Source organism: Salarias fasciatus, chromosome 3 (genome assembly GCF_902148845.1).
Source record: "Salarias fasciatus chromosome 3, fSalaFa1.1, whole genome shotgun sequence".
NCBI lineage: Eukaryota > Metazoa > Chordata > Actinopteri > Blenniiformes > Blenniidae > Salarias > Salarias fasciatus.
In genome coordinates this window covers 16,445,363-16,470,938 of record NC_043747.1, presented here as the reverse complement: position 1 = coordinate 16,470,938, position 25,576 = coordinate 16,445,363, and the positions used below count along the sequence as shown (strand labels likewise).

The 25,576-nt window shown below is 48.2% G+C and overlaps 1 protein-coding gene across 1 annotated transcript in view; it reads right to left on the bottom strand.

Annotated features, from left to right (window-relative positions):
- Window positions 1–25,576, bottom strand: part of efnb3b (ephrin-B3b) — an 87,531-nt gene that overhangs the window by 33,584 nt on the left and 28,371 nt on the right. The window contains exon 2 of the mRNA XM_030118738.1: window positions 9,433–9,722. Within this exon, the coding sequence (XP_029974598.1) occupies window positions 9,433–9,722 (290 nt within the window). The remainder of the gene's footprint in view (window positions 1–9,432; window positions 9,723–25,576) is intronic.

Genomic DNA, 25,576 nt, shown 5'->3' with positions numbered 1-25,576 from the left:
CTTCTTGTCTGACCTTTAACAGGAGAGACATATTCACACTCACTCACGCAATCAAGCCCCCCTCCGCCCCCCAACACCTCCACCTTCTCGTGCAGACAGACGCAAAAACACCACACACACACATAAGCCTGTAGCCCACATGGCACACCAACACACACACAAACTGACACACACACACACACAAACTCGCAGACAGTAGCGCGGCTCTGATTGCTGACCTAAATCGGCCAGGCGATCTGTCACTTTCTCTTACTCACACTCAGCACACATCTTTTTTTCATCCTTTTTTTCCCCCCTCTTCTTTCTCTCCCCTCGCTCTCTCTTCTTTCTCTTTTTTTTTTTTTTATTTCCGTGCCCAAAAGTCCCTCGCTCTCTCCCGGTGTCGCTTCACATCAGCTCACTCCCGTCGCTCTCCTCTATTATCTCCACCAGCGACGCCTCCGCCTCGCTCCTGCCGCCGCTATAGGTGTTAGCATATGGCGCCCGTTTACGGGCCTTTTTTCTCGAACGCCGCAGTATTCCGACGCGCGCAATAGGAATAAACACCGAGCACCTCGGGCGCGATATCAGCCATAATCATTTAAAACACTCGAGTGGACCGCCGCTATTTAAATAGAGTTATCTTTTCAACTGTCCACTTTCGCCTCTCCGCCGAGAGATGCAGATAAACTTTATCTCTGGAGGGGAAATTATTTGGATCCGTTGCACAAAAACCCCTGCTGGCCTATTCTATTCCATTTTCCACTCGTGCTCTTTATTTGAGGCTATTTTCACACATGAGAGTTTAACTGAGGCTGCTTCGCCCCGAGAATTCGATGTGTTTGGTGGAGTGTGAAAAATGTGTTGCAGGGCTGGGGAAGCAGTCTCAGGTCCGCCGCGGAGCGGGGTTGTCGGGGTCTGGCTCGAGGCGGACTCGAGGCGCGTCCCCCCCCACCACCACACCATCAATACCACAACATATGTGAGGGCGTAAACACCGCTGAAGTTGAAGAATGTGCAGCAGGACTGCATTCGGGGTGGTCGGTCGGGGTTTTTGTCCACAGGTGTCGACATTTCATTTGTATGGAGGACAATAAACAGGTGGGGAGGTCGGCGAGGCGCCTGGGTCGAGAAGTTTGGTGATTTAGTTCTTGCATGTACCTCCATTTACTGCAAACTCCACATAAACAGGTGCCAGCTTAGCATCAAACCATGTCCTCCTTGCATCCTCAGTGCTAACCACTACTCCACTGTGCACCTAAATCAAGTTAGTGCAAGTCACTATATTTATTTTTGCATAAATGCAAATAAATCTCAATTAAAATCTATGAAATTCACATCTAAAGTGTTTATTAAAAGGATATTTTCTTATGAAAAACCAATTTTTTAAGTCTTATCAATGGAAAAGCAAAAAAACAAACACATTTTGGTAAAATCAGTGGATATTTACAAACAAAACATCGAATGTTTGTTTCTAAATAAATTCCTGAATATGACCTTGTGTGTGAGGATATCTGCTTCCCTCTAAAAATAAAACAGCAACAACAACAACATGCAGTAACTGATAAAACTGCAGCTCCACACGGTGTTCCTCCAGGTCTGGATCTCGTGGTGTGTTCATGGGGTGCAGGAATAATCAGATTTCCCACCTTGAAAATCTCTCCCACACTTACTGAAGTGAGACCAATAACTGAGAAAGTCTGCAGGATTTTTGAGTTGGTGATGTCTCACACGCACCAAAACATGGTATAAAAAAAAAAAAAAAAATAGAAAAAAGTGTGGTAGATTTTAATCATGCACTGCATCTCAAACGTTTATGTGGTGAGGATCCGATTCTCAACCAGCCAGATATACTTTAACCAAGTTATCAGCAGCAACCTGCGAACCCTCACGGCTGTCAGACACGGGCTGGGAACCGCTGTCACCGCCAGCTCTGCACGCTCTGATCACACACAAGACGTCATATTTCGGCTGCTTTCACGGTTTTTTCCACATTCCAACCTGAGACAGGAGCGCATCCATGTCAGAGGACGACAAACACGGCTGCAGGGAGGGCAGCTGGTGTGTGAATTCTACTACTTCCATTCAGCGCAGTTTCATCTTGAGGGGATCGGACTGGTAAAACTGTATCATAATCATCGTTAAAATTAAACTTTGATGCTTTTATTGTAGTTGTGTTGCGTATATGTGATGACATTATTAATTTTATATTGAGATTATTGTCATTTAATGTATTTTTGGTGAAAATGTTCATTTTAATGAACGCTTTTGAGGCTAGTTTCATGGCGGCATCACCAGCTTGGTGGTTTGGCCGGATTGCGGCCTCTTGCAGGCCGGTTTCGGTCCACGGGCCTCATGTTTGACACCCTTAGAACATATAAAACAGCCTCCTGACTCCAGCTGCGGTACGACATCAGTGAAGGAGAGACGTAGAGTGTTTTATCTGCGCCGTGTTCCTGTCAGTAAGTTTTCAGCGTGAGGGGGAAAAACTCCCACCTGAAGCCCTGGCTGTGGTCATCTTGCCTCTCCCCCCCCCCCCCCCCCTCCACCGCAGCTCTTCCCCCCCCCTCTCCCCTGTGCTCCTTGTGGTTGCCTCTGAACCCGGCAGGGGGCTCAAATCAGAGGGTTTAAACTTGATCAAAAATTCAGCAGATATAGATTTCTCCCAGTCCCTCGATTCCCCACCTCTCTTCCACCCAGCTGCCCCCCCCCCCCCCCCCCCCCCCTCTTCCTCTCACTCTCCAGTCTTTTTTCCTTTCTCTCGTGCTCTCCTCTCACCGCAAACAAAGTTGCTCTGGCTCAGCCACGCACGTCTGCACATGGGGAATCGTCACGGAGGAGCGTCGGGCGGCAGGAAGGAGCAGCTCATTTAGGCTGCAGTGCGGCGTTTTCTGCCTCCGCCTCCACTCCGTCGTTCTCCATCTTTCCCTCGCTCCTCTCACTTCCACCCCCCCATCTGGATTCTGTGTCATTTATTTCAGCTTAACCCTGATAAATAAACCAGAGCGTACCTCTGCATTATTAAAGACTTTGACATTGCTGTCTGCACGCACCGCGTCTGCCCCGTACTGTCCGACAATTAGACCACACACACTCTCTCTCCCTCTCTCTCTCACACACACAGCCTCACCCCGTCGCCGGCTGCTCACAGAAAACAACCCAAACTTTCCAAACTTTGCGAATTTCTCCAGGAAAACACATGAAAACACGTTAAATCAGGCGGAAATGGCAAGAGAGACGGGAAAGTGAGGACGGAGGAAATAAAGGTGCAGCGAGGAGTGACGTATCGCGCCATGCAAATCAAGTCCCACACAAACACAAACACACACACACACACACACACACGTGTGCTGCTGCTGCTGCTGCCGCCTCTCAAAACATCCTAAAGTTGCCCCAAAAACAAAAAACACATGCAAACATCATGCACGAGCGCACGTTTTTCTGGTTCTGCAGGCTCCACTCAGCTGTTCTATTATTCATATTAGAGGGGTGGAGTTGTTTATCTCTGCCATTGTATGACAGCGAGCGGCGGACTGTCTCTTCTGCAAGCCCCCCCACCAAACCCCACCCCCCCGAGGGGCCCCGGCTCCGTAAACACACCAAACATAGGAAAAATGCCTTCACTTCTATACATCGTATCACCTGCTGGGTGACACACACACACACACAAACGCACGGCAGCATACCTGTATCTGCCCCACATGTACACGCGTGCACGTACGCGTGCACACACACACACGAATGTCCGCACGCCGCCATCTGTCTCAGTATGCGACAACAACAACAACTCTGCAGTCCCACGGCGACTGACCCGCTCACCAAACCCAGTGTGTACGTCTGCATATGTTTCTGTGTCTTTTCAGGCCGAGTGTGTGTGTGGAGTGTGTGTGTGTGTGTGTGTGTGCTATTTTTGTGCACACTCACAACCACAGGCCCCACTTGTGCGCCCGTGTGTGTGTGAGTGCATATATTTACGAGTAAGCCCATGTGCATGGCGATGTGAGGATGCATATGTTAGTGCGAGCATCAAGGAAAGATTACTGACGTGTGTGTTCGTGTGTGTGTGTGTTTGTGTGACAGAAAAGGGTTCACACACACACGTACGAGGTCGTGCGTATGTCGAGTGCGAGTGAAGGCCCCGTGCGCGTCCCGCCGGCGTGCCGACAGCGGAGGTGATTGGAAGTGACCGCGTTGTTTAGGCGCGGCCGCCTATCAGCACACACTCACATCCCATCCGCGTCACGCCGCGCACACACCGGCAGACCTGCCCGTCGGCCGTCATCTCCCATCTAACTCACGCCTCCCCCCTCCTCCTCGCCCACTTTGATCCTCTCATCTCCCAACATGTACTGTATATTCAAACTTTTTTCTTTTTTTTGTGGTTCCTCGACTGTTTCCTGTTCTTCTCGCTCGTCAGCGTCTTTTCCACTCTTCTACTTTTATCTCCCATTTCAAGGAAACATCGGTTTGACTGCTGGCCATGTCACGCGCTCGTAAAGTTGTTTGAGCCACTTTTTTAATATAAGATGAGCGGCGTTTGCCTCATAGTAGCAGGAAAACAAACCAGCGGATGTCTTTATTGACAGTACAATAATACAAGTAACAAAGTTACTGAAACCATTATATAAATGAGGATAAGAGAATTCAAGTAAAAATAAGAGATTGCAGCGAAGCCAAAAGCTGACTTAAACCCTCACTCGATCTCTCTCGCACACGAAAGCAGGAGCCTTCAAAGTCAAAGCGACGTGCAGATTTCTAGGTCTGCTGTCGATTCTCCACAGATCGTCCACAACACATGTTCTCCTTCTATGAAGTTCTGCGTCTTCAGATGAAATCCGTTCGGCGTCAGGCGTGTGGATGATTAAAAGGTAACTAGAGGGCCTCTTCTCGTTCTGATTTCTCTTTGTTGAATATCAGAGAACTTCCAAAAACAAATCCAATTCTTGCCCATTAAAAAAAAAAAAAAATCAGACACAGCCTTTGCTGAATCGGGACAGAGAGGATCTGGATTGTTTCCCTGACCCTTTAAAACGACCCGATCGAATGTTCTCCTCACAGAGACGCCTCCTTATCTGATACCAACGCACCTCCGACTGCGCATGTGCTTCTGTGTGTGTGTGTGTGTGTGTGTGTGTGTGTGTGTGTGTGTGTGTGTGTGTGTGTGTGTGTGTGTGTGTGTGTCCGACCGGGCCCTGGCGCCTGATTTCAAAGCATTCATTAGAAGCAGTGAAAGACTTGATCTGCATTTTGGGGTGATGCACTGAGCACGGCTGTGTGAGTGTGTGTGTGTGTGTGTGTGTGTGTGTGTGTGTGTGTGTGTGTGTGTGTGTGTGTGTGGGACACGTTTTGAATAGCGAGGGAGACGAGCAGAAACTGAAAGGGGGCGAGAGAGAGAGAGAACGAGAGAGAGAGAGAGAGGGTTTACGTAAACTCTGACCTCGTGTTATGAATGAAAACATCAATCATTAACTATAACAAATCAATTTCTACACTCTGTCTCTGCTCTCCCCAGGATGCGGAAGTGAAGAATTACATTTAATGGGATTTGAGTAATCTGATTACAAAACAGTGGCATCTGTCCTGCATTAGTGGCAGCAGAAAGTTTTCACCGGACGAGACGAGACTCTGTGGAACCAGAAACCTTCGTTTTGATGGGCGATGTCGACCACGATGTGAAAATCAAACCTCACGGAGCTTAAGCGCAATTTAGGAATCTGTTGTTCGCCGTTGCTGCAACCTGTGGAGCAAACAGATCGCCCAGTGGGCTTTGAGCTAATAACAGGTAATCTGTTGCAGGCTCAACTTTGGAATTAACCTCCACAACCTCGCTTCCTTCTCCTGTCCCGGCGTCCGTACGTACACTTTTTTTGTCCGCGGCGTGCAAATTAAATCACACTAGGCTATAGGTTAATTAAAACAAGATTTCCCCGCGGCTCCTCCATGCACTGGCGCCTCTGCACACATGCACATCTCCCGCCCGTCCGTTTACCGGCGCCCTTCCTGCGGGGGACAGCTCGCGCTCGCGTGCGTCGGGCTATCTGCGGCAGGAAACAACGGTTAATTATCCGGCAGCCTCATTACGTGCAGCCAGTCCGGGGTGAGGGGCCATTCTTCCCCGCTGCTCGCGATACGCCGGCAATCCGAGGATGCTATCGACCGGCGCCGCCTCCGACCGGCAGCTCCCCTGTCCCCCTCGCCTCTCCCAGTCTCGCTCCCTCGCCGAATGTGACTAAACCCGGTGTGTGTGTGTGTGTGTGCGTGCGTAGGCGTGAGCGTGTGACCTTGTGTTGCAGCCGCCATCGATCGGACTGGAGCTGTCAATCGATCAGTCTGGGCTGCGCGCGGAGATAAAGGTGTTTCTGTTTTTGGACACCTGGTTGTCAGGTGGGAGCACAGAAAAGAGGCGAGCAGAGAGAGAAAGAGAAAAAAAAATAAAGAAGAGCTTTTGGGAAACAGGGCTTTACTCCTGCTTTTTAGTCTGGAGAAATGTTCTCGGAGGGTATTGAATTTTATAGAATTTGAGTTTGGGGCAGATTAAAAAGTGAAGTTTCCTGCCACTCTGGCTTTGTGCACGACAAGTGCATAAACTGCGCGAGTGTGTTTGACGTGTAATCGCTACCGGCTCCATCCTGTAAGACGGTGTTTGAAGGCCGCGGACGCTGGGAGCGTCCTGGGGAAAGCTGGACGTTGACGTGGAGAGCCACAGAGTGACGTCCAGTCCTGGACTCTGCATGATCACTACTAAAAGCATTTGGAGTTTTTTATATTTTTAGGTCTGTTCTTCCTCAAATGTGTTGAAAAAAAAAAACACTTTAGTTGGAATCAATCTTAATGTGGGCGTTTGGATGAATCTTAATGTCGGCTGTGAAGCAGAAACAAAACAAATCCCTGACAGTCAAACATACGGATATTTGTTCACAATCTTTGGAAAACGCTGCAGATTTTTGTAATTTCCTGTTGCGCAGAGATGAAGCATTTTTCACTTCCACTGGGTGCGTTCGGCACGTAGTCGCTACTTGCTCACCGGTGTAAGATGATATTTGGACATTGTGGAGAAAGCTCCGGGCTGAAAGAAGACAAAGTGGAACTATTCACTAAAACTGCAGAAAGCTGGTGACGTGTTCTTCTCGGTAAGCTCTGAACAAGCTGCTGGTGGACCATTAGATCGACCAGATTCTCACAGTTTTTGTTGCATAAAGATCATTTCTTTTTGCCTTTTGTTTCTTGCCCTCCTCATTTTAGATGTATAGAGAACAAAAAACTGTGCCATCTACACATATTTGTCCCCAGCAATAATCACTTATTGCACCGAGATGCATGTTTAAACAACTAAAAGTATCTTTTTCCCCTCAAGTGTTATTCTAATATGCATCTAATCAACATAATCTCACAGATTATGGTTTTACTATGTTAATTCACCCATTTCTGTTGAGAAATATTTAGCATGTTAGGAGTGCGTTCCCCTTGTTTCTGCATCTTTAACATGTCTGCAGGGGCATGCTGGGTAATACAAACAATTGCACAGTTCCATTTGAATCACATAAAATAAATCAGCATTTTATTTAAAGCTATTTATACACAAAAAAAAAAAAAAAACTGTTGTGAACAAGTGTAAAATATAAATGTGTTAATTCTGTAAACTCTCATACCGGATTGTAGCAGGAAGGCTAAATCAGAGATGAAATGTAATTTTTGACTCTTTTTCATGTGCGGATTGAGGTTTTTTGTGAGCGTTTCGGCGGCGGCTCGGGCTCCGCCGTTAAACATCTGTCACTCACTAAATCCAGTATCAGCAGGTATCAGGTTGCATTAATTTTCCTCTCTGCTTTATTAGACCAGAATTCCAGAGCGCATATCCAAAAACACACACACACATGCAGACAGACAGAGTGTGTATACAGTAAGAGGGGGCTTAGTGCGCGGTGCTATCTCACCTGCTCATATCTAATCTGAGACAAATAGCTGTATGCTGATACTGAAGCAGCAGAAATCTGCCCGGTCCCTCACCTCTCCTCACAAAACACGCCGGGTATGAGGACTGATAGCGGGGGGGGGGGGGGGGGGGGGGAGAGACACGAGCACGCCCGAAACCGCCAAACAAATATAGAACACAAAGGGGCATGAGGGACTTCACAGACTTCCAGAGATCTTATATTCTCTTTGTCTCTTCGCCGCTCTCTCGCTCTGTCTCTCCGTCTCTGTCCCGGCTCTCTCTTCCTCCTCCTGGCTCTGCACCGTTCTGTCGTTTTGTTTTTTTTTGTTTTGTTTTTTTTTTTTACTTTTCTTTTCTTCCCAGCAGCAGACAAAAAAGAAATGAAAAGAGCACTTGCACACCTGAGTGAGCCGAGCCCACAGGTGCGTGGGAGGAGAGCTGTGGGAATCAAACAGGGTCTCTCTCCCTCTTTTTTTCTCTGCCTATCCGGCTTCACTCTCTCACTCCTGAGGTGTTTCTTTCTTTCTCTTTTTTTATTTATTTATTTTTTTTAACTTGTGTTTGTATTGGAAACTCGTGGGCGTGTGGGTACACATGCACGTCAGCGCGCTCCTCCTGTGTGTGTGTTTACGTGCACCGTTCCGGCTGTAAAGCACCGTCGGTGCTTTCCGCTCCTGGTGTGTGTTTAAAAGAAACACGCAACCCAGGCCCGTAGGTTTTCGGGGTCGAGGCGACCTTCGCGCGCGAGATCGTTCCGTCCGATACGAAACGCCCGTCCTCCACGACCTCGCCGGGCCTTCGCGCAATCCAGCGACTCCAAACAAACCTTTGGAATAAACCAAAACAGAGCGGAGCCTCGCCATCTGCGGTCGCTGTGAGCCTGGCAGTAACAATAAACAGGCCCGGGGCCGGCACAGCAGCCCGGTAAGACAAAGGCCCGCCGATGACAGACACACTCTCACAGAGAGGCACCAGTGGAACCAGATTTCTCCAAACACACAATCACACACATGTGGGGAAAGTCCAGGGCCGCGACAGGAAATCAAGAGAAACGAGAGTCGAATTTTCTTTCCTCGGCTTACAGCAGAGGCGTCATGTGGAGTTTAGTTAATCCAGCAGGGGTGAAAGTGAAGGTGAAATTAATTAAAGTCACCTACTCCTGTAAGGTTTGGTTTTGAGGAGCAAGAAACACCCTAGAAATCCTGTACCCTCCACATCGGGGGATTTTTTTTTTTTTCTTTTTACAGTGTGTGTCCTGTCGTTTATCCGCCTGCGGACAGGATCACCCACAATTCTCAAACCTAATTACTCTAAACACGCCCGTCCAATCAGCATCATCATCACTGACATAAACAAACACACTCAGGCACAATCACAAAATCAGCCCCGCAATCATAACAACAACCCCCACCCCCCCTCCCTTCGCCACCCACACACTGCCACAGGGCTCAACGCACACGCCCACACACACACACACACACACACACACACACACATTGGCCCCATCTCCCTCCACTCACCGATGATGTAGTAGTCGTGCATGCTCTTGAACTCGTGGCCCCACAGGTTGGGCGAGAACTCCTGGAACTTGATGGTGAAGCGGCGCTCGCGGGTGGGCTCGTCGCAGGTGAGGACGATGTTGGACGTCTCCGTCACCTCGCAGTGATCGGCCTGCTCCCGCGACGACAGGAGGTAGAGCTTGTAGAACTCGTACTCCGGCGTGGACCGGACGGTGTCCAGAGGGGGGCAGATGAGGTCCAGCCGGTCCCCGATCTGAGGGTACAGCACGTAGCCTTTGTCGTCCCTGAACCTGCAGGAGACGGCGAGAAAGAGGGAAGGATGATTAATTCAAGGCTTTCTGAACCAGCTCGGCGCCACCTGTCCCTTCTCCTATACGAGCAACAGATGGGTCCTTCAGCTCGCTCGCTTCTCCTCCTCTTAGATTCTCTCCGTCACTGGGAACAGGTGCCTTTACAGAGGAACTGCTGTGCAGTTAACTGCACAAATAAAGTTTTAACACACGCGCTCGCACAATCCCCCGCTGACCTTCCCCGAGGTGGTGGAGGGAAAACGTAGGAAAACATAACCACCGGCTGATGATCCACGCAGGGAAAATAACCGCCGTCGGAGCCAGGAAGGCTGCAGTTATTAGAGAAACACATTAATCTGCGATGTTTTCTCTTCTAAAAGACCCCGGAGGAATACATTCAGAGATGTTTTTTGAGTGATCAGAATACTACGCCTCCGAGACTCCATACACGAAGTCGTGAAATATATGCAGAAACAAGGAGGGGAGCAGGAGCAGCAGAGACCGGTCGGCTTCAAAAAGACGAAACCATATATTTGATGTGGTCAGTGCTCATTCTCAGAAAAGACGTTGAAACTCACGCATGCTTTTTACCTTTAGGGCAGGAGTCTAAAACATGTGGCACATTAGCCTCACTCCAGTTAAAAAAGGTAAAACTGTGACAAAAAAAAAGGCTAAAACTGCTAAAATTACAACAAATTCTCACAATCGTAGTAGTTGGAGTGGTTGTTGGTTCGATTCACGTTTCCTTTGTCCAACACTGACTTACTGCAGGCTTTCACCTCAGTGCGCTCCAGGCACTTCACACCCGTGGAAAAGTTGCTCGCCCTCCGCCGGCAGCAGAGTTCAGCGCACTTCTGCGCACCAACGAGACGGGGCGATGATTGAAATGCCAATCTCTGCAGCTGGAGGACGTCGCACTATACCACCTGAGGCGAGGCCGAGCCGCGGCTACTCAACCGCGGCGAGCGAGGTAAATCTACCCTCAATAAATAAGGAAGCAGGATGAAAAAAAAAAAAAAAAAAAAAAAAAAAGCCTCATGAAAACAGAATCCAATGGCAACTTAAATATTTATCCTGTTTTCTGACCAAACACCCACTCTTCCACTGATACTGCAGCACATCATGCATGGACTTTTCACAGCTGAGGAACAGATGTGTATCGGCTTCGTAAAGATTCCTTGAGGTCCAATAACTAATCCAATGGAGTACATCAGTGTAGACAAGTTTTTTTTTTTTCAAGTTTAAGTCTCTTGGCTTCCTATCTGACAAAGTCTGGAAAGAAAACCCTCTCCGGTTTAATTCCTGGATGACTATCGGGGTCGTGATTATGCTATTTAATCCCCATAAATGAGCCAAGTTATAGCTGTTTAGGTAACTCCAGAGTGAACCAGGCACATGTGAAGGTCTGTTCTGAGTAATTTATGAGTTTCTGACTCTGGCAAAATGGGAGAAACAGTATAAATTCCCCCCAAAACGACTCTATCGTTGCGTGATCTCTTGGGCCGAGTAGCACACATTTAGGAAACTCTGTGATCTCATTTTGCAGCGAATGTCACATTTTATCACTTCCAGTCGCTGAACTTCTCGTGCCTCCCTCTGAAAAGCCCCTCGGTGTACGCTGTACCTCAGAGGACAAAGAGGGACTCACACTGTGTGAGTATTTCACTCATTCCTCTGCACTTTCATTCAAGAGCATGACGGTATATTGTCTCAGGAAACAAAAATCTCGGATATTCTTTTAAGCAACTATTTCCAAAAGAAGGTCCAAACAGTCTTTTTCCATCCTTTCTAAACTTCTGGTTCTGATGCAATTTGCCTGAATGTTTGTGTAGCAGTGGTTGTGGACATACAGTAAACAACTTTCCCCAGCTTTATGTATATGAATGCACGCAGATGAAGCGAAGCTCAAATTCTGTTAACATCAAGCCAGCCGAAAAGCATCTGCAACTTTGTTTTTTTTTTCTTCTTCTCAATTCGCTTTTTCTCACTGAGCTCATTTTCCTTTTTTTTTTTTTTTTCCTTCTTCTTTCTTTCCTTGTTTTATCTCCAGCTCGTATATTTGGAAGTGAGAGCTGAGGCATGTCCGTGGAGGAAGAAACGGGCGCAACACTATCGCAGCGGATCAGCAAAACAAAGCTGCCGGTGCCAAATCTCAGGTATGTACAGTTAATTAGTTTGCTAATTAGCTGTCTTGATGTGGGTCCATCGCTGGTATGAAGAACGAGTTTGTTTACGGCCTCGTAGACAATCTGACACCTGTCATCTGCAGGGAACCCGAAGCGATTCTAATCCAACTGGATGAGTACGTCTCACCAAAGCGTGCTCGGGCACGGCCTCTTACTATGACGTTACTTTGATGTTCCTTCCTTCGGCCACGGCGCGGTTAAACGGGTCTTCCTCGGGTAAACGCTGGGAAATTTATTCCACGAGAAAAATTGAAATTAATTCTGCCCACACGGAGGAACACGGCGGCGGCGGCGGCAGCGCGGAGACCTTCGCCGCGCAGGGGAGGTGAAACACAGCAGTCGAGGGGGGCATAAACTCGACAAATGAGTCAGACGCCGTCATCCCGCCTCGCTCACAGCGCACAGCCATCTCTCGCTGATAAGGCCAAATACTATGAGTTATCAACTTAGCTCCCGAGGCCCGGGATGACTTTAGCGCGCCGCGCTAGCGTGCTTGGCTAACAGCGGGGAAAAAAATAGAGGCCGCGCACACGTCGTGCCTTTATCTCAGGTTAAAATAAATGTCACCGCTGACAGGACGAGGGGAAGTGTTTATCGTGGTAAAAGTTTGAACGGAGGAGGGAGATCTGCTGGATTTATTTTTCCCCGACTGTTAGCATTCTGGCTGAATCTTAAGTGACACTTTGATGTGGAGGTGGGAGGAAGAAGCAAATGCCTGCAATGTTAAGGAGCTGATTCTCTGCTACCTCTGACTCAGATGCCGTCTCCACTTCCAACAAATCCACATAAACTCTCGGGAGTGCATCGCTAAAACCTGCTTAATTATTCTCTCTGTTCTGCCGTCAGACAACCATTTGAGCATTAAAAATAAACAATACAGGATCACAAAGCACACAAAGACAATGAGGCATGTTACATAATGGTACTGTCAAAAAAAAAAAAAGGCAAAATAAATCCTGTAACTGTCACATAAGCAACAAGTGACACTTCCATTTGTTCAATTAATTAAAAAAAAAAAGAAAGAAAGACAGCTTACCCTTCGCTGGCTCAAATGAGTTGTGATTATAGCTTTTCCTTTATGCCCCGCTTTGGAAGCCAACCAAAGATAATGCCAATTAATGAGTAACAATATGAGGTAATACTGAAAATAAGCCAATGTCATTTTTGGTGATAATGTTTCCTCATTTGTTTTAGCTGTACAGATCAAGCAGGCGCTTCAGTGAATTCACACAGCTCATTCATACAATTTTGAGCTCGTTAAAGACAGAATTTTAAAGCCCTCATTTATAAGTAAAGCCTCAGATCCTACAGATACAGTGACGCTAAATATCTGGTGCATGCTAACCTGAAAAAAGAAACCGCATCCTCTACCACAATAAGACTCAACGGAGTCTTTATTAGACCTCCCACGCATTCACGGTTCCACCGCCACGGCGCAGCTCAGACAACCTTGATGACTTGTTATACTCCCAGACGACACACTGCTTTTAAAAGACGCAGGTTGTGTCAAGAAAGGAGCAGAATCAGTTAAAAGTATCCTTAAAAATAATGCAAACTTTCTCACATTGTTTCAGCGTGTGTGTGTGTGTGTGTGTGTGTGTGTGTGTGTGTGTGTGTGTGTGTTCCTCTAACTGAAATGACATGAGGTGTTCTGGTTCTGTTGTTAAGCACACGAGAAAGAAAAAACCTGGACGAATCTCTCGCTCTCTGGTCCACACATGAATTATTTGGCGCAGAGTTTTTCGTTCTTGTCATACCTGTCAAGTCCAAGAACAACTTTTCCGCTGACCTTGGTGCAACATGTCGGCAGCTGTCCCTCCGAGGCTGCGCTCACGCAGGGCGATCAAACACGCTAACAAAGATGGAAGTATGTTAAGTCTGAGCTGACTGATTAACGTTCAGGTTCTGCTCGCAGGACAGAGCTTCAAGTCAAAATGCATTTTTCAGTTTCTGAAAAGCTTCGCGCTGACAAGACAACGGTTTGAAAACAATGTCTGTTTACACAAAAAAACGGCAGAAATGCTAAAAACATGAGGCATTTCCAAAAAGTTCCACCTTGGGAGCAGTTTTCAAAAAGACCACTGCTATGGAAAAAGACTACCAAAAAAGCAACAAAAACTTGAAAACTTTGTTGTCTTTGCCTTTGAGATCTACTGTCCTCGATGCCTAGTAATGACACATTCAATGACAGAAGGAACATCATGTAGAAGGAGCCAAAACTCCAGACTCCACCAACAGCGTTGACTGAATTATTACCAAATGTTGCAGGTTATATGTTGCATATAACTCACTTGTGTGGCAGCATGCCAAACTATGACTATTTGTGTGTACATTCAGCTTGGTCGTCGGACTCACTCGTTCCCACAGTCACACGCCTTCCATCAGAGCCACCTTTTGGTTTCTGTCTTGGACAGAAAGGCACGTAGACACGAAGCGCCGGTGATCAAAACCACCAACATCACATGACACCAGCCTCCCCTATGTGGACTTTGATAAGGCCCATGGCCTCACGCAGACGTTACAGATAAGATAAAACTTTCTGTAAAGTTCCGGCGGCTGATATTTGCCTCGTGGAATTTCAATACCGCGCTATTGAAGTTCCCCCGAGGAGAAAACCTCCAGCTCCGGCGGGAGGGAGAGTTGTTTTTGTTGAACTCGACTCTCGGACCACTTCCTCCTCTGCCCCGCAGACCGGCAGGCTACATCTTAGCTCTCGGCGCTAACAGCCTCACACCTGCTATAAATTGAGATGTGAGCGTTATCTGTTGGCCACGTTTGGCCGGCGGCGAGCACTGAAGGGGGAACTTGAGAGAGAGCGCAGCCCGAACGGCGCAGGAGCCCGGGCCCAGGCAGGCCCAGAGGCCTGCTGGGAAGCCACTGTTCCACTTCTCATTACCCAGGTCACTCGGGGTTATCAGGCAATACTTAGAGTGGAGAGGCAGGCACTCAGCTTCACTCAACACGTACACACACATATTTCACCTTCCTGGCGGCTTCAGACTGGCGAGCACTCGCACCATTTATAGAGTACGAACTGTAAACACGCCGGTGGCTCCTGGGGGCTCTGCAGCAGAGCCTAAACAGACAAAATCTATTCAGCACACTCACACAGGCCCATACAAATGCCCTTCTGCTAAACACAAAAGGTTTGCCCGAGCACATCCACCCACATCCAAACACACAGGTTTACTTTTCCCTAAACAGGAATGCTGAAGCCCAATGTCACACACACACACACACACACACACACATACACCGATACACACTTTTTTTACAAAAACAAGCACCTTTCGCTTCCTGCATGACGCATTTTGTGAGTGGTATCTGATGGTACCTTGAGTCAGCCGAGCTGCAATGCAGAACGGCGAGGAAACACACACACACACAAATACATGCACAGAAAAGAGAGAGAGAGAGAGAGAGAGAGAGAGAGAGAGAGAGAGAGAGAGGGGATGGTATGAGAGGTAAAATGCCACTGGGCAGGTGCAGTGTTTGAAAAGAAGGAGAAAAAAACAGAGGAATCGGTGAAGTGAGAGAGAGAGAGGGGGGTAGAAAAAATTAGGCAAGGTATGTGGCAGCAACAAAGAAATGTGGTGAACAAGCAGAAAAGAGAAGACGGAGACAAAAGCAAAACATCACACACAGAGATGGAGAGATCATCAGATCCAACGGAGGAGCGAGGAAGCAAATAAAAAGCCAGATCGGGAGTGAATTCCAGCACCGATCTCGCAACGGAACTCAATTTTCTGATAGGCTCCATGTTCAGAGTGTCAGATTTGCTGAGTTAACCCAGGTTAACCCGAGGTGTGTGTGAGACGGCGATAGTGCGCACGGTAAACGGGGAGACCTTGTCCCAATCTAATCGTGCCGCACAGCTCCAGAAAGCGTTTCTGTATTTATCTCTGAATTCACACTTTCCTCCTCCTTTTTTTTTTTTTTTTTGCACGAGGTCTTCAGTGTCAACAAACTCCCGGCTGCTTTCAGACACACCGCAGTAACTCAGGATCGCTTACACACCCTAACTGGATGCATTAAATCCGCCTTCAAGTCTGGTCCGGCTCGCTTTGCGAGCCCTCGTCAATCTCCGGGATGCGGCTGTGAAAAGCCTCCCCTCCCGGCGGAGCGGTGCGGACGGGACCGCCGAGAAAAAAAAAGTGAAGTGAGGTGAACTTATAAACAACTTTATGGAGTTCATCTGTGACCACATCTGAATAAATCATCGCCGTTCAGCCGCAGCTCGGAGCGGCATCACGGTTTCCCTTTACTCTCCTTTTTCTCTGGCCACAATTGGCTCCCAGAGAGACGCTCTCTCGTCACATCTCTGAGTGTCTCTACGTGTTTTTTCGTCTAATCCTCGCTCACTCTCACTCTCTCATCTCTCTCTGCTGGCTGTCCACTCTCTCGCTCGCTCTCTCTCTCTCCCCCCCTCCCTCTGCAGCCATCTCTTTTTCTCAGCCGTTAACAATAGGGCCATTCATGTGGCCACACTTTGAAACATGGCGTGGAAGGGTTGAAGGGGGCCAGAGGTGACACTGGTGGGGAGGGGAGGAAGAGGAGACGGAGGGGGGAGGGAGGGGGGAGGGAGAGAGAGTTCCCCCCCCCATGTCTTTTCTTCTCTTTTATGAGAGGAGAAACATCATTTTCTCAACCCAAGCGTCGCCCCGCCGCGACCCCCGAAGACTCAAGTGTCAGTCTGCCTGACCTCCCCCCGGACCTCTCACACCTCCCGCCTCCCTCCCTCCATCCTCCGTCCCCACGCCACTCTTCCCAGAGCCGCACAAAAACAGCTTCAGTTCCCCATCAACCGACATTCAAACTATTTTTTCTTTCATTATTCTCTCTCTGTCAGCGGGAGCGTCGCCGGCTCCACTCCTCCTGCGTTCGCCGCCGTACCTGCTCCGGGGCGGCGTGTCGGACAGCCCCGACATTTCCCAGATTCCACAGTGGCAACCCGAGCCATGTCCAGACCAAAGCCGGGCACACAGGTGCAGCGGGCGGAGGCGGGAGAGCGGGGAGACAAGCGAGACAAGGGGTGGGTGCAAATGTACGTCTGTGCGAACATGAGAATATAAAGAGGAGCAGCGAGGGAGGAGGGGGGGGGGGCGAGTCGCTGAGAGAAAACTTTGAAACCATACCATATTCGACGTGATGAAGCACTGAATCCAAACACATCAGGAGAAAGAGAGGGAGAGAGAGAGTGGGGGGAATAATGTCAGGCACAAACAAAAGGGGAAGAAAAATGAAGGGAGGAAGGACGGTGGACTTGGCAGCGAGTACAAAATAAACTAAAAATGAAATCAGCGTGGAGGATTTACTTGAAACTCTCCTCAACTTTGACCTTCTCCGTCCTCGGAGAGGGGAGGGGATTTGTCCTTGAGCTAACTGCAGCCCGGTGCGAGCGGGAAGACAGCGGAGGACCGATCTATTAGAGGATAATAAACGGCGGCGGTGTTCGGTTCTGCGGCGGGGGGAGATTTATGGCGGGCCTCACGCATAAAGCTGTCCGCACTAATCTCACGGTATACACAGTGTAATCACACACGCACACATATACACACACACACAGAAAGGCTCTGATCATATCCCGCCGCCTCCACCCTCCCTTTAATGTACACAGGCCGTCAGATGCACGGCGGGGGGGGGGGGGGGGGGGGGGGGCGCGTGTACGCTACATGAGCGGCAAGAACCAATCGGCCACGGAGAGGAGTACGCGCACGCCGCAGGAGGATGGGCCCCGCCGAGCGCCGACACCTGCAGGCCATCTAGTAGCTGTCTGAAGCAAATCCGCCGGGTCCCATTTGGCTGAGAGGTGCTTTCCAAAGAACGCCACAATGAGCAAACACATGCGGGCCGGCCGGAAAACCTCCATTTCTGAACGTGTCACCGGAGCCCGCACGGACCCTCTAAAAAAACCTCAATCCAGTCAGAAACTTTCAGCCAGTTCTTATTAATTTCCTTCCAACGTGCTTTTAAACGAATCCCCCCCCCCCATCAAACAAGTGGGAAAGTCTCGAAAGAAGAAAATGACTCCTCGGGTATGAATAAAATGATTCAAAAGATTTGGAAATGTAAAATTATCTCACTCCACTGACAGACTGTTTTACCTACTTGAAGGAAAATATTATTTCAAGCCCGGGCGCTGGATTAAATCACTTGCTGTGATTTTTTTTTTTTTTTTTTTCTTTCTTCGCCACGCACCAACGCGGAGAAGGGAGCTATCGCTTTCCACCGCTCTGCTGGAGCAATCAGTGCCCCCTATATACATGCTGCAGAAACACCAACAGCATCTAATGCGAAACACATGCTCGGGAGTATATAAAACATGACGGTGCAATCTGTCTTCGACGCGGCGTTGGCAGAAACGGCGGCTCCGTCAAACTGACCTGCTGTGCTCCCCCCCCCGCCAGTCTCACCTCCGTCTTTTTTTTCCCGCCGACTCTGTCTGATGGTTTTTTTTTTTTTTTTTTTTTTTTACAATGAGAGGATCGGGAGCTTTGAATTTTTACTCATGTTGTGCTCTTTTATCTTGACCTCATCTTTGATCGGCCGTGTTACTGAAAGAGGCTTTTCAGTGCGCGTACAAGCCGCTTGAAGCCCCCCCCCCCCCGTCTTTCCTTGCAGCTTGAACTCGAGGCCTTGCTTCAAAAAAAAAAAAAAAAAAAAAAAAAAAATGCTATTATCACGTGCAGCTGCGGCGGCGTGTGGGGTCACGCTGTGAAACATTACTGAATTAATATATTTGCAGGTTTTCACGTATGCATGCATTAGTCGTTCGTCAATCCGGATGTAAATCCCCTGGTTTTTCTCGCCGCCGCGTCTCAAGAAAGGCAAATTATCCAATCCCCATACCTTTGGCACATTATTTGTCATCTTAAACTGCTGTAAGAAGTAATAATCAATGATTTAGATTGAGTTATTTGAACGTCTTACAGGACCTTCCGCGTGCAGACGCGCCAACTCCGGCTTCCATCAGCACGCAGGGGAGACAGATGGTTTTAAAATATCCATAATCATTATTACTGTCTTCATTAAAGAACCATATACCCTGGAGAAGAGCTGCAGAAAGTGGTCTTTGACTGTGTGTACAGAGCTGGAGAGAGATGGAAACACATTTGTAGCAGAAAGAGGCAGACAGGGGAGGGCGGTGGGGGAGGGGGGGGGGAGCTATAATGTAAATTGATGAGAGTTTGAATCTCTCTAGAAAGCATGGCCCAGATACCTCTGAACATCTCCATTATGGATGGAACGGTGGAGCGGGTGTGGGTTCGGAGAGGAGCGGGAGAGGAGAAGTTAAGGTTACCATTCAAAAACTTTTGCTCCTGCTGGTGTAGCGGATATCAATAGAAATGTGTTTTTTCCTCCTCTTAAACTTTCTTCTACATTGCAGGGCACGCTTGTTCTCTTCCACTCCTCCACCTCAACAGTGGGTCGGACAGTACGAACAAACTCTTCTCAGTCCACCTTCATTTAGAATTCTAGTGAAGAAGCTGCCGTTTGTAAAGCTACCAAATCCAGTCAATCTGGACGTCAGGAAAATGATACAAACACACAAGGAATGAGGAAAATCGAGTTTTGGTGAAAAGATGCTAATTTCATGCTAATGCTAGTTTTCATGCACAACAATGAATGAGATTGTAAACAACTAAGTAATTTGTTTCACACAGCATATTAATGTTTTTTTTTATCAATAATAGGCAAATATATCCACATTGTGAAGGTTAAAGGGAGAAAATACCGACGTCAGCTGGTGTGAACAGGTAGGTTTTTCAAGCTTGCTAAGTTTCCAGCAGCATAAGTCTGTTTTTTTTTCAATTTACCTAAACCGATCTTTTATGGTTACGAATAAGAAACTTTTTGGCTTCATAATGTGCAACGGAGCTGTTATGCTCAGCGAGCACAAATGTGTCATTTTAACGCTTTAAACAGTTTTACCAGTTGTGTTTACAACCTGACGCACAGAAGCTCGTAAATCCTGAAGATGTCCAATTTACAACAGCTGCCAGGTAACCATCCACGGAAACATCTCTTTTCTAATTTAAAAATGGTTTTTTTTGTGTTAAAACTCATCTGAAAATAATGTTTGACACAAGTGTTGAAATCCTCCCATCTCCAAATGAATCAACAGGAGGCCTATGAGGAGTGAAGGGCATTAAAACAGCCCGGGATTTGTTTTAAAGACAAAAAAAAAAATCACTTAACAGACTCCAGATTTAGAGTTTCTAAACATCTACTGGGTTCAAAAGCAGCAGAGAGGCGGGTCGAGATCGGGAGATGAACCGACGGCGAGGAGCAGTGTGAACAAGGAGAGAGGGAGCGCAAGGTTGATGTAAAGTCAGTGAACGCTGTAAAGCCCCCAGGAATGCTGGCGGTGAGAAACGACAATGGCTGTAATGGTTTCCATATGGTGAGAGATGGGGGGGGGGGGCTGCGCCCGGGAGAAAGAGCGAGGGATGGGAGAGGAGAGAGAGCAGTGGCGGTGAGCAGGTAGGGATGCAGAATAGTTAGTTGGCATCATGGGAGTTTGAAGGTGATGGCGCCCTTGTCATCGCACAGTTTCTCATCGTCTTGTCCGGAGGCGGTCCAGAACGGCTGCGGCGTCGGTGTCACATCCAGTACACATCACGCCCGGGATAAGCAGCGAGACACGGGATGGCGGCGCGCTGGATGCCGTGGCATTTGGAAAGCGCACGTACACACACACACACACACACACTCACACAGAGGCAACACAATGTGTTTGTCTGTCCCATCAACGCACACCCTTCATCTCCCTTGTTGCGACGCTCCCGCTGCGTTCAATACCGTCCATAGGATACAATGCAGCAGACGAGCGTGTCGCATTAAGCTGAAACTTGCGGCTGCATCCCGAAGAGAAACTAGAACTAACTACCAACTGTGGAGAGAGGCGGCGCGGCGCGCCTTCCTTTGAACAAACCCCGACAACGCAGCCGTATCCAGGTCAACAGAAACTTTTCTCAAGCAAACATCACCCTCTATTCTTCTTCCTCATCTCTTTCTCATTTGCATCCTTGTTCCTGATATTTCTTCTTTTTTTTTTTTTTCATGTTTCTGCTCCTGCATCTGCAGCTCAGAACTTTTTGTTCGCGGCTTCTTTTGACTCCGCCGAACATTCGCTCGACGCGAGTTCAAGAAAACTGCACCACGTTCGGTCTCTTGTGTCTGACTGAGCACCCCCCCACACACACACACCTCTATACCTTTCTCCATCGCCGTCTTTCTTTCTCCGCCCCCCCCTCTCTCTCTCTCTCTCTCCAGCCAGCCACACGTCATCTCGCTCGTCTGCAGACTTTCCCAGATTTCCTTTCGCTTTTGAAGCACTTCGGCAGAACAAAATCGCTATAATGGAAAACATCTCCGCGCAATTATTAACCAAGAAAAATGTGACTGAAAAATAATAACTGCATGTTCCATTATTTGTTACCCTTGAGGTATTTTAGGGACATACTTTTTTTCTTTCAACTAAGTGCTTTACCACATTTCTTTCTTTCCCAGATGTTCTTTATACCTCGTTACATATATTTCTTTTTCTTTTTTTTTTACGCATGTCTCGGTGAAATCTCACTGGGACCCGATCTAACAAGTTATAGAACCATTTATTTAGTCAGATTTTCTCAACCCATAAAGAAAGGCACCGTTTTCAGCAGTTTCAGTTAGCGCTGGCGGTGTTTTATGTTTCTGTGTGAAACCCCAACGTGTCGACTAACCAGCAACCGTAAAGCCGCAGAGATATTTCCAGCAGGAAAAAGACACTCAAACATTAAAAGATTTGGCATTTCACCTTCCTGCAAACCGCAGACACATTGAGTGTGAACATTCGGGGTTGTTATTTTGTTGGTCGCACTGGTGGGACAGGTGGCGCCATCCGCCGGGCCTTTCAGAGTCAATGAAGGAAACGAAGTGACGGCATGAGAGGTTACCGAGTGGAGTTGCCTGGAAAAAGATGGACGTACAACTCGATTTAGCTTTTTCAAATCAAAGTGAAAGCGCTTGTAAATAAAGATTAGCAATATTTTGAAGCTATCGAATCTAAATATTTGAACTCAAAAACTCAGCGTACATGATCTGAATCCAAACTGACATCTTTTTTTTCTGCAATTCATTAAAGAAGCCAACTTTTTTAAGTGCTTTGGCCTAAACTAAACTAACTATGTAACAAGGTGCACCAAGGTCATCAGTGTTTTCTGTTAGCAGAACGGAAGAAAATGAGATGTTTTGATTTAAAAGTAACGATGTTTAGCATGTCCAGGGTCCTCGGGGGACACTTCTCCGTGGTGTGGGTTCCACGCTCCTCCTCATTGTTTTGAATTGTTGCCCCCTTCGACTCAAACCCCTCTCAGATTTTGGACTTCCTTCCTTTAGGAATTCAAAATACAGACGCACCATCTTTTTTCTCGTTTCTGTCTGCACTCCTAAAACGTCTCCCACCAGTATTTCTTCGCGCTCCCATGTCTCTTTCCCCCCTCACCTCCACACCCCCCCCTCTCCGTTTCCCCCCGCGCTTCCCTCCCGTTTTCAGCATGTACTCCGGATGATTTGCGGCGGTCTGGATTGGTCCCATTAAGGTGGTCTAGCGGAGGTGTGTGGTGATAGAGCACCGCGGACCCTTGACATGTTCTCCGTATGTGTGTGTGTGTGTGTGTGTGTGTGTGTGTGTGTGTGTGTGTGTCTGTGTGTGTGCGCGCTCGTGTGTGATTAAATGAGCCTCAACAGTCCACAAATGGATACACCTACACACGTGTACCCCTCTGCGGAGGCTGAAAGGCACCCCTGAGACACACACACATGAGCTACGGAGCCCCTATAACTCCCAGTGAGGTCTTTAGTGTGTTTAAGTATAAACCTTACGATGACATGTACATCCCCACACACACACACACACACACACACAGATAGCTGCAGCTGGTGTTTACTCCTGGCGTGTGAAAAGTCTTTGAGCAGCGACTCCTTCACTTTCAACCACCTCGGTAATTTAATTAGGTCAGCCGGGGCTCTGGAGGAACGAAGGTTAGAAACGCATGCGGCGCCTCTCGTTCCCTTTTGTCTCACACACACGCACACACACACACTCGCGAAGGAACCGTCCACTCTCCGTCCCGCTGGGAGTGGAGAAGCGAGGTGAGCTCCTGACCTGCTGCGGTGTGGGTCACCTACATTTCTGAAAGTCCCTCGAGTGTGTGTGCATGTGTGTGTGTGTGCAAGCACCTCCATATTCACTCATGCGTGTTGGCGCTCACCCCTGACAGCCCCCCCCCCCCGCCGGTGTCTGACCTGCGAGGACCACGAGGGTGTGTGTGAGGGGCTTCAACTTTGCTCCGCCGAGGCCACGGCAGAGCAGGGAGTCTGAAACTTTAGCTAAAGGCGACTCGGCTTAAGCCCAGTCAGGCCACAGTGTCAGCAGAGCCGTGTAATCCATAGGGGGCCCCCAGGGGCCACCGAGTATGCAGAGTTCCTCGGTCACATCCACTTCTTTTTTTTGTTCCCTCTTTTCAAGAACATGGAAGCAATTGTTGCATGTTTATTTACATGGGAGGTTTGTTCACTTCGGGCTTTGAAGGGCGAGTTTGGTGTTTTATTTACGGGAAATGGAATGAATACAACAAAACCCACAATGTGTTTCTCAGAAATAAGCTTTGAAATATTTTCAAAAAAGAGCTCCTATATATATATTTCTGCGGTTTTTGAATCTAATTCTCACATTAGGGCTGCACAATATCATATAAATACAAACACCTACATAGATGATGGTAATGGTCGAGGTTAAAGGTACAAACATCAGCAGCATCTGTCCTTCAGCTGGTTCAGGCCGTCTTGCAGCATGCTGCAGTTATAAAGCCTTTAACGAGGAACCAAAGAGGTCACAATAGATCTTTCTTTCCTTCTTCTCTCCCATTCGAGGCGTAAACAGTGGAGTGTATAAAAACCGCTCTCTTAGACATCTGGCGCACTTTAATTTTTCAAAAGTGTCACTCACACAAGAGCTGTAATTCGCCGTGGATTAGTGCGCACGGCGAACTCTCGGCGAGCGCTCGTGGCAGCGGGGCTGTGTGCGTGAGATTAACTCGGAAATAAACTACAGTGCCCAGGTTCATTATGATGATGGGAACGCGTCGAGCGGAGGATCTGCGGCGGCTTTCGGAAGCACGGCGGAGCTCGGAGCTGTTAGAGAGGCTCCAGCAAGATCGGCTCACTTCCAGAGTCAATACAGCTAACCGTTTTCTTAAAATAACCTCAACCTTATCTGATCTCAACGGTTAAGATTAAAGTTTTCCTGAAAAGTTCATCAACAATGCAACTTTTATCGTGTCGTTTTAAGCCAATTGCCTATTTCCAGAATGTTTTGTTGATCTCATTGTGTTTATTTTCTGAGATTCACTTTTGTCAGTCTAGTAAATCTAACTTTAATGAACTGTTGACATTGTTGTTTTACAGCACAGTTCGAAGACATGACACAATCTGGGTGTACAAATCATGACTTCTAAAAATCCATAATAAAGGAAAATTCTTTATAAAAGCTTGTAAAAGCTCTGAAAAAGCCCTGCATGTATAGTATTTGAATTACAATGTTCTCCAGCGTTGGTAAAGATATATATGCGTGTTTGCTGTGTGTGTCCCATCGGGGGAGTGTGTATCTGCTGCAGCGCTTAATCCACCATTGGAAATGGGAACCTGGCTCCCATTCGGTTCCCCCACAGGCTCCGAGCGGCGCTACCCGACTCCCAGATTCTCGGCTGCTCCGACTCCAGTGGAACGCATCTTGAAGCGATTTGGGGCTCAAACCCTCTTCTGCTCCCTCTCTGCCTTGCTTTCCTTTTTTTTTTTTTAATTCGCCCTCCTCCTTGGCTCCGCTACCCTCCTCTCACCCACCCGAACGCCCCCCCCCCGCACCCCGTTTCCAGGCTGAGGGGAAGATTTAAGGGCTTAGGGGAAAGCGCTGGAGCGGCGGTCCCGGCTCGACCCGGGGGCCGCGAAGCCCCGAGGTAAAATCAACAGTTAGCCCCGCTGCAGGAGCGCGCACGAGGGCTGCGAGCGCGCACGAGGAGTCGGGGGGGGGGGTACGACCACGGAAAGTAGGACAGGCTGGGTCCCCGGTTGGGCTGGCTGATGGCTGCCTCTGCTGCAAATACACACACACAAACACACACACACACACTCGAAGCACACAAACAGTGAAAGAGAAAGCCTCCGGGTCATCAAAAATCCTATTCACTCCCGTCAGGATATTGAAGAGTGTCATGCCAATATTTCAGTGCTGATAGCTCTGCCAGAGTGTGTGTGTGTGTGTGTGTGTGTGTGTGTGTGAGTGCACACGGCAGTGTGTGGGCGTGTGCTTGAGCACGCCGCTGTGCGCACCCCACCACTTCTCTGCCTCTTTATTTTCTAAAGAGTGGCGTTTTCAAAAGTCGCCCGGGTATTTTCAAGGGGCCTGTCTAATTCATGCAGGTGAAGTGCTTTAAAAAAAGTTCCACCCCCTCTTTCCCCCTCCTCCCCCCCCGTTTACCTGCGGGGCCTGAAAAACACACAACAGAGGTGTTGAAACATCACCTCCTCCTCATCCTCCTCCTCCTCACTTTTATCACAAACTTCTATCCTTTTCGTCCTTCACTCCTCTCTCCCGTCCCTCCACACCTGCCGCCTCCTCCGCTTTCT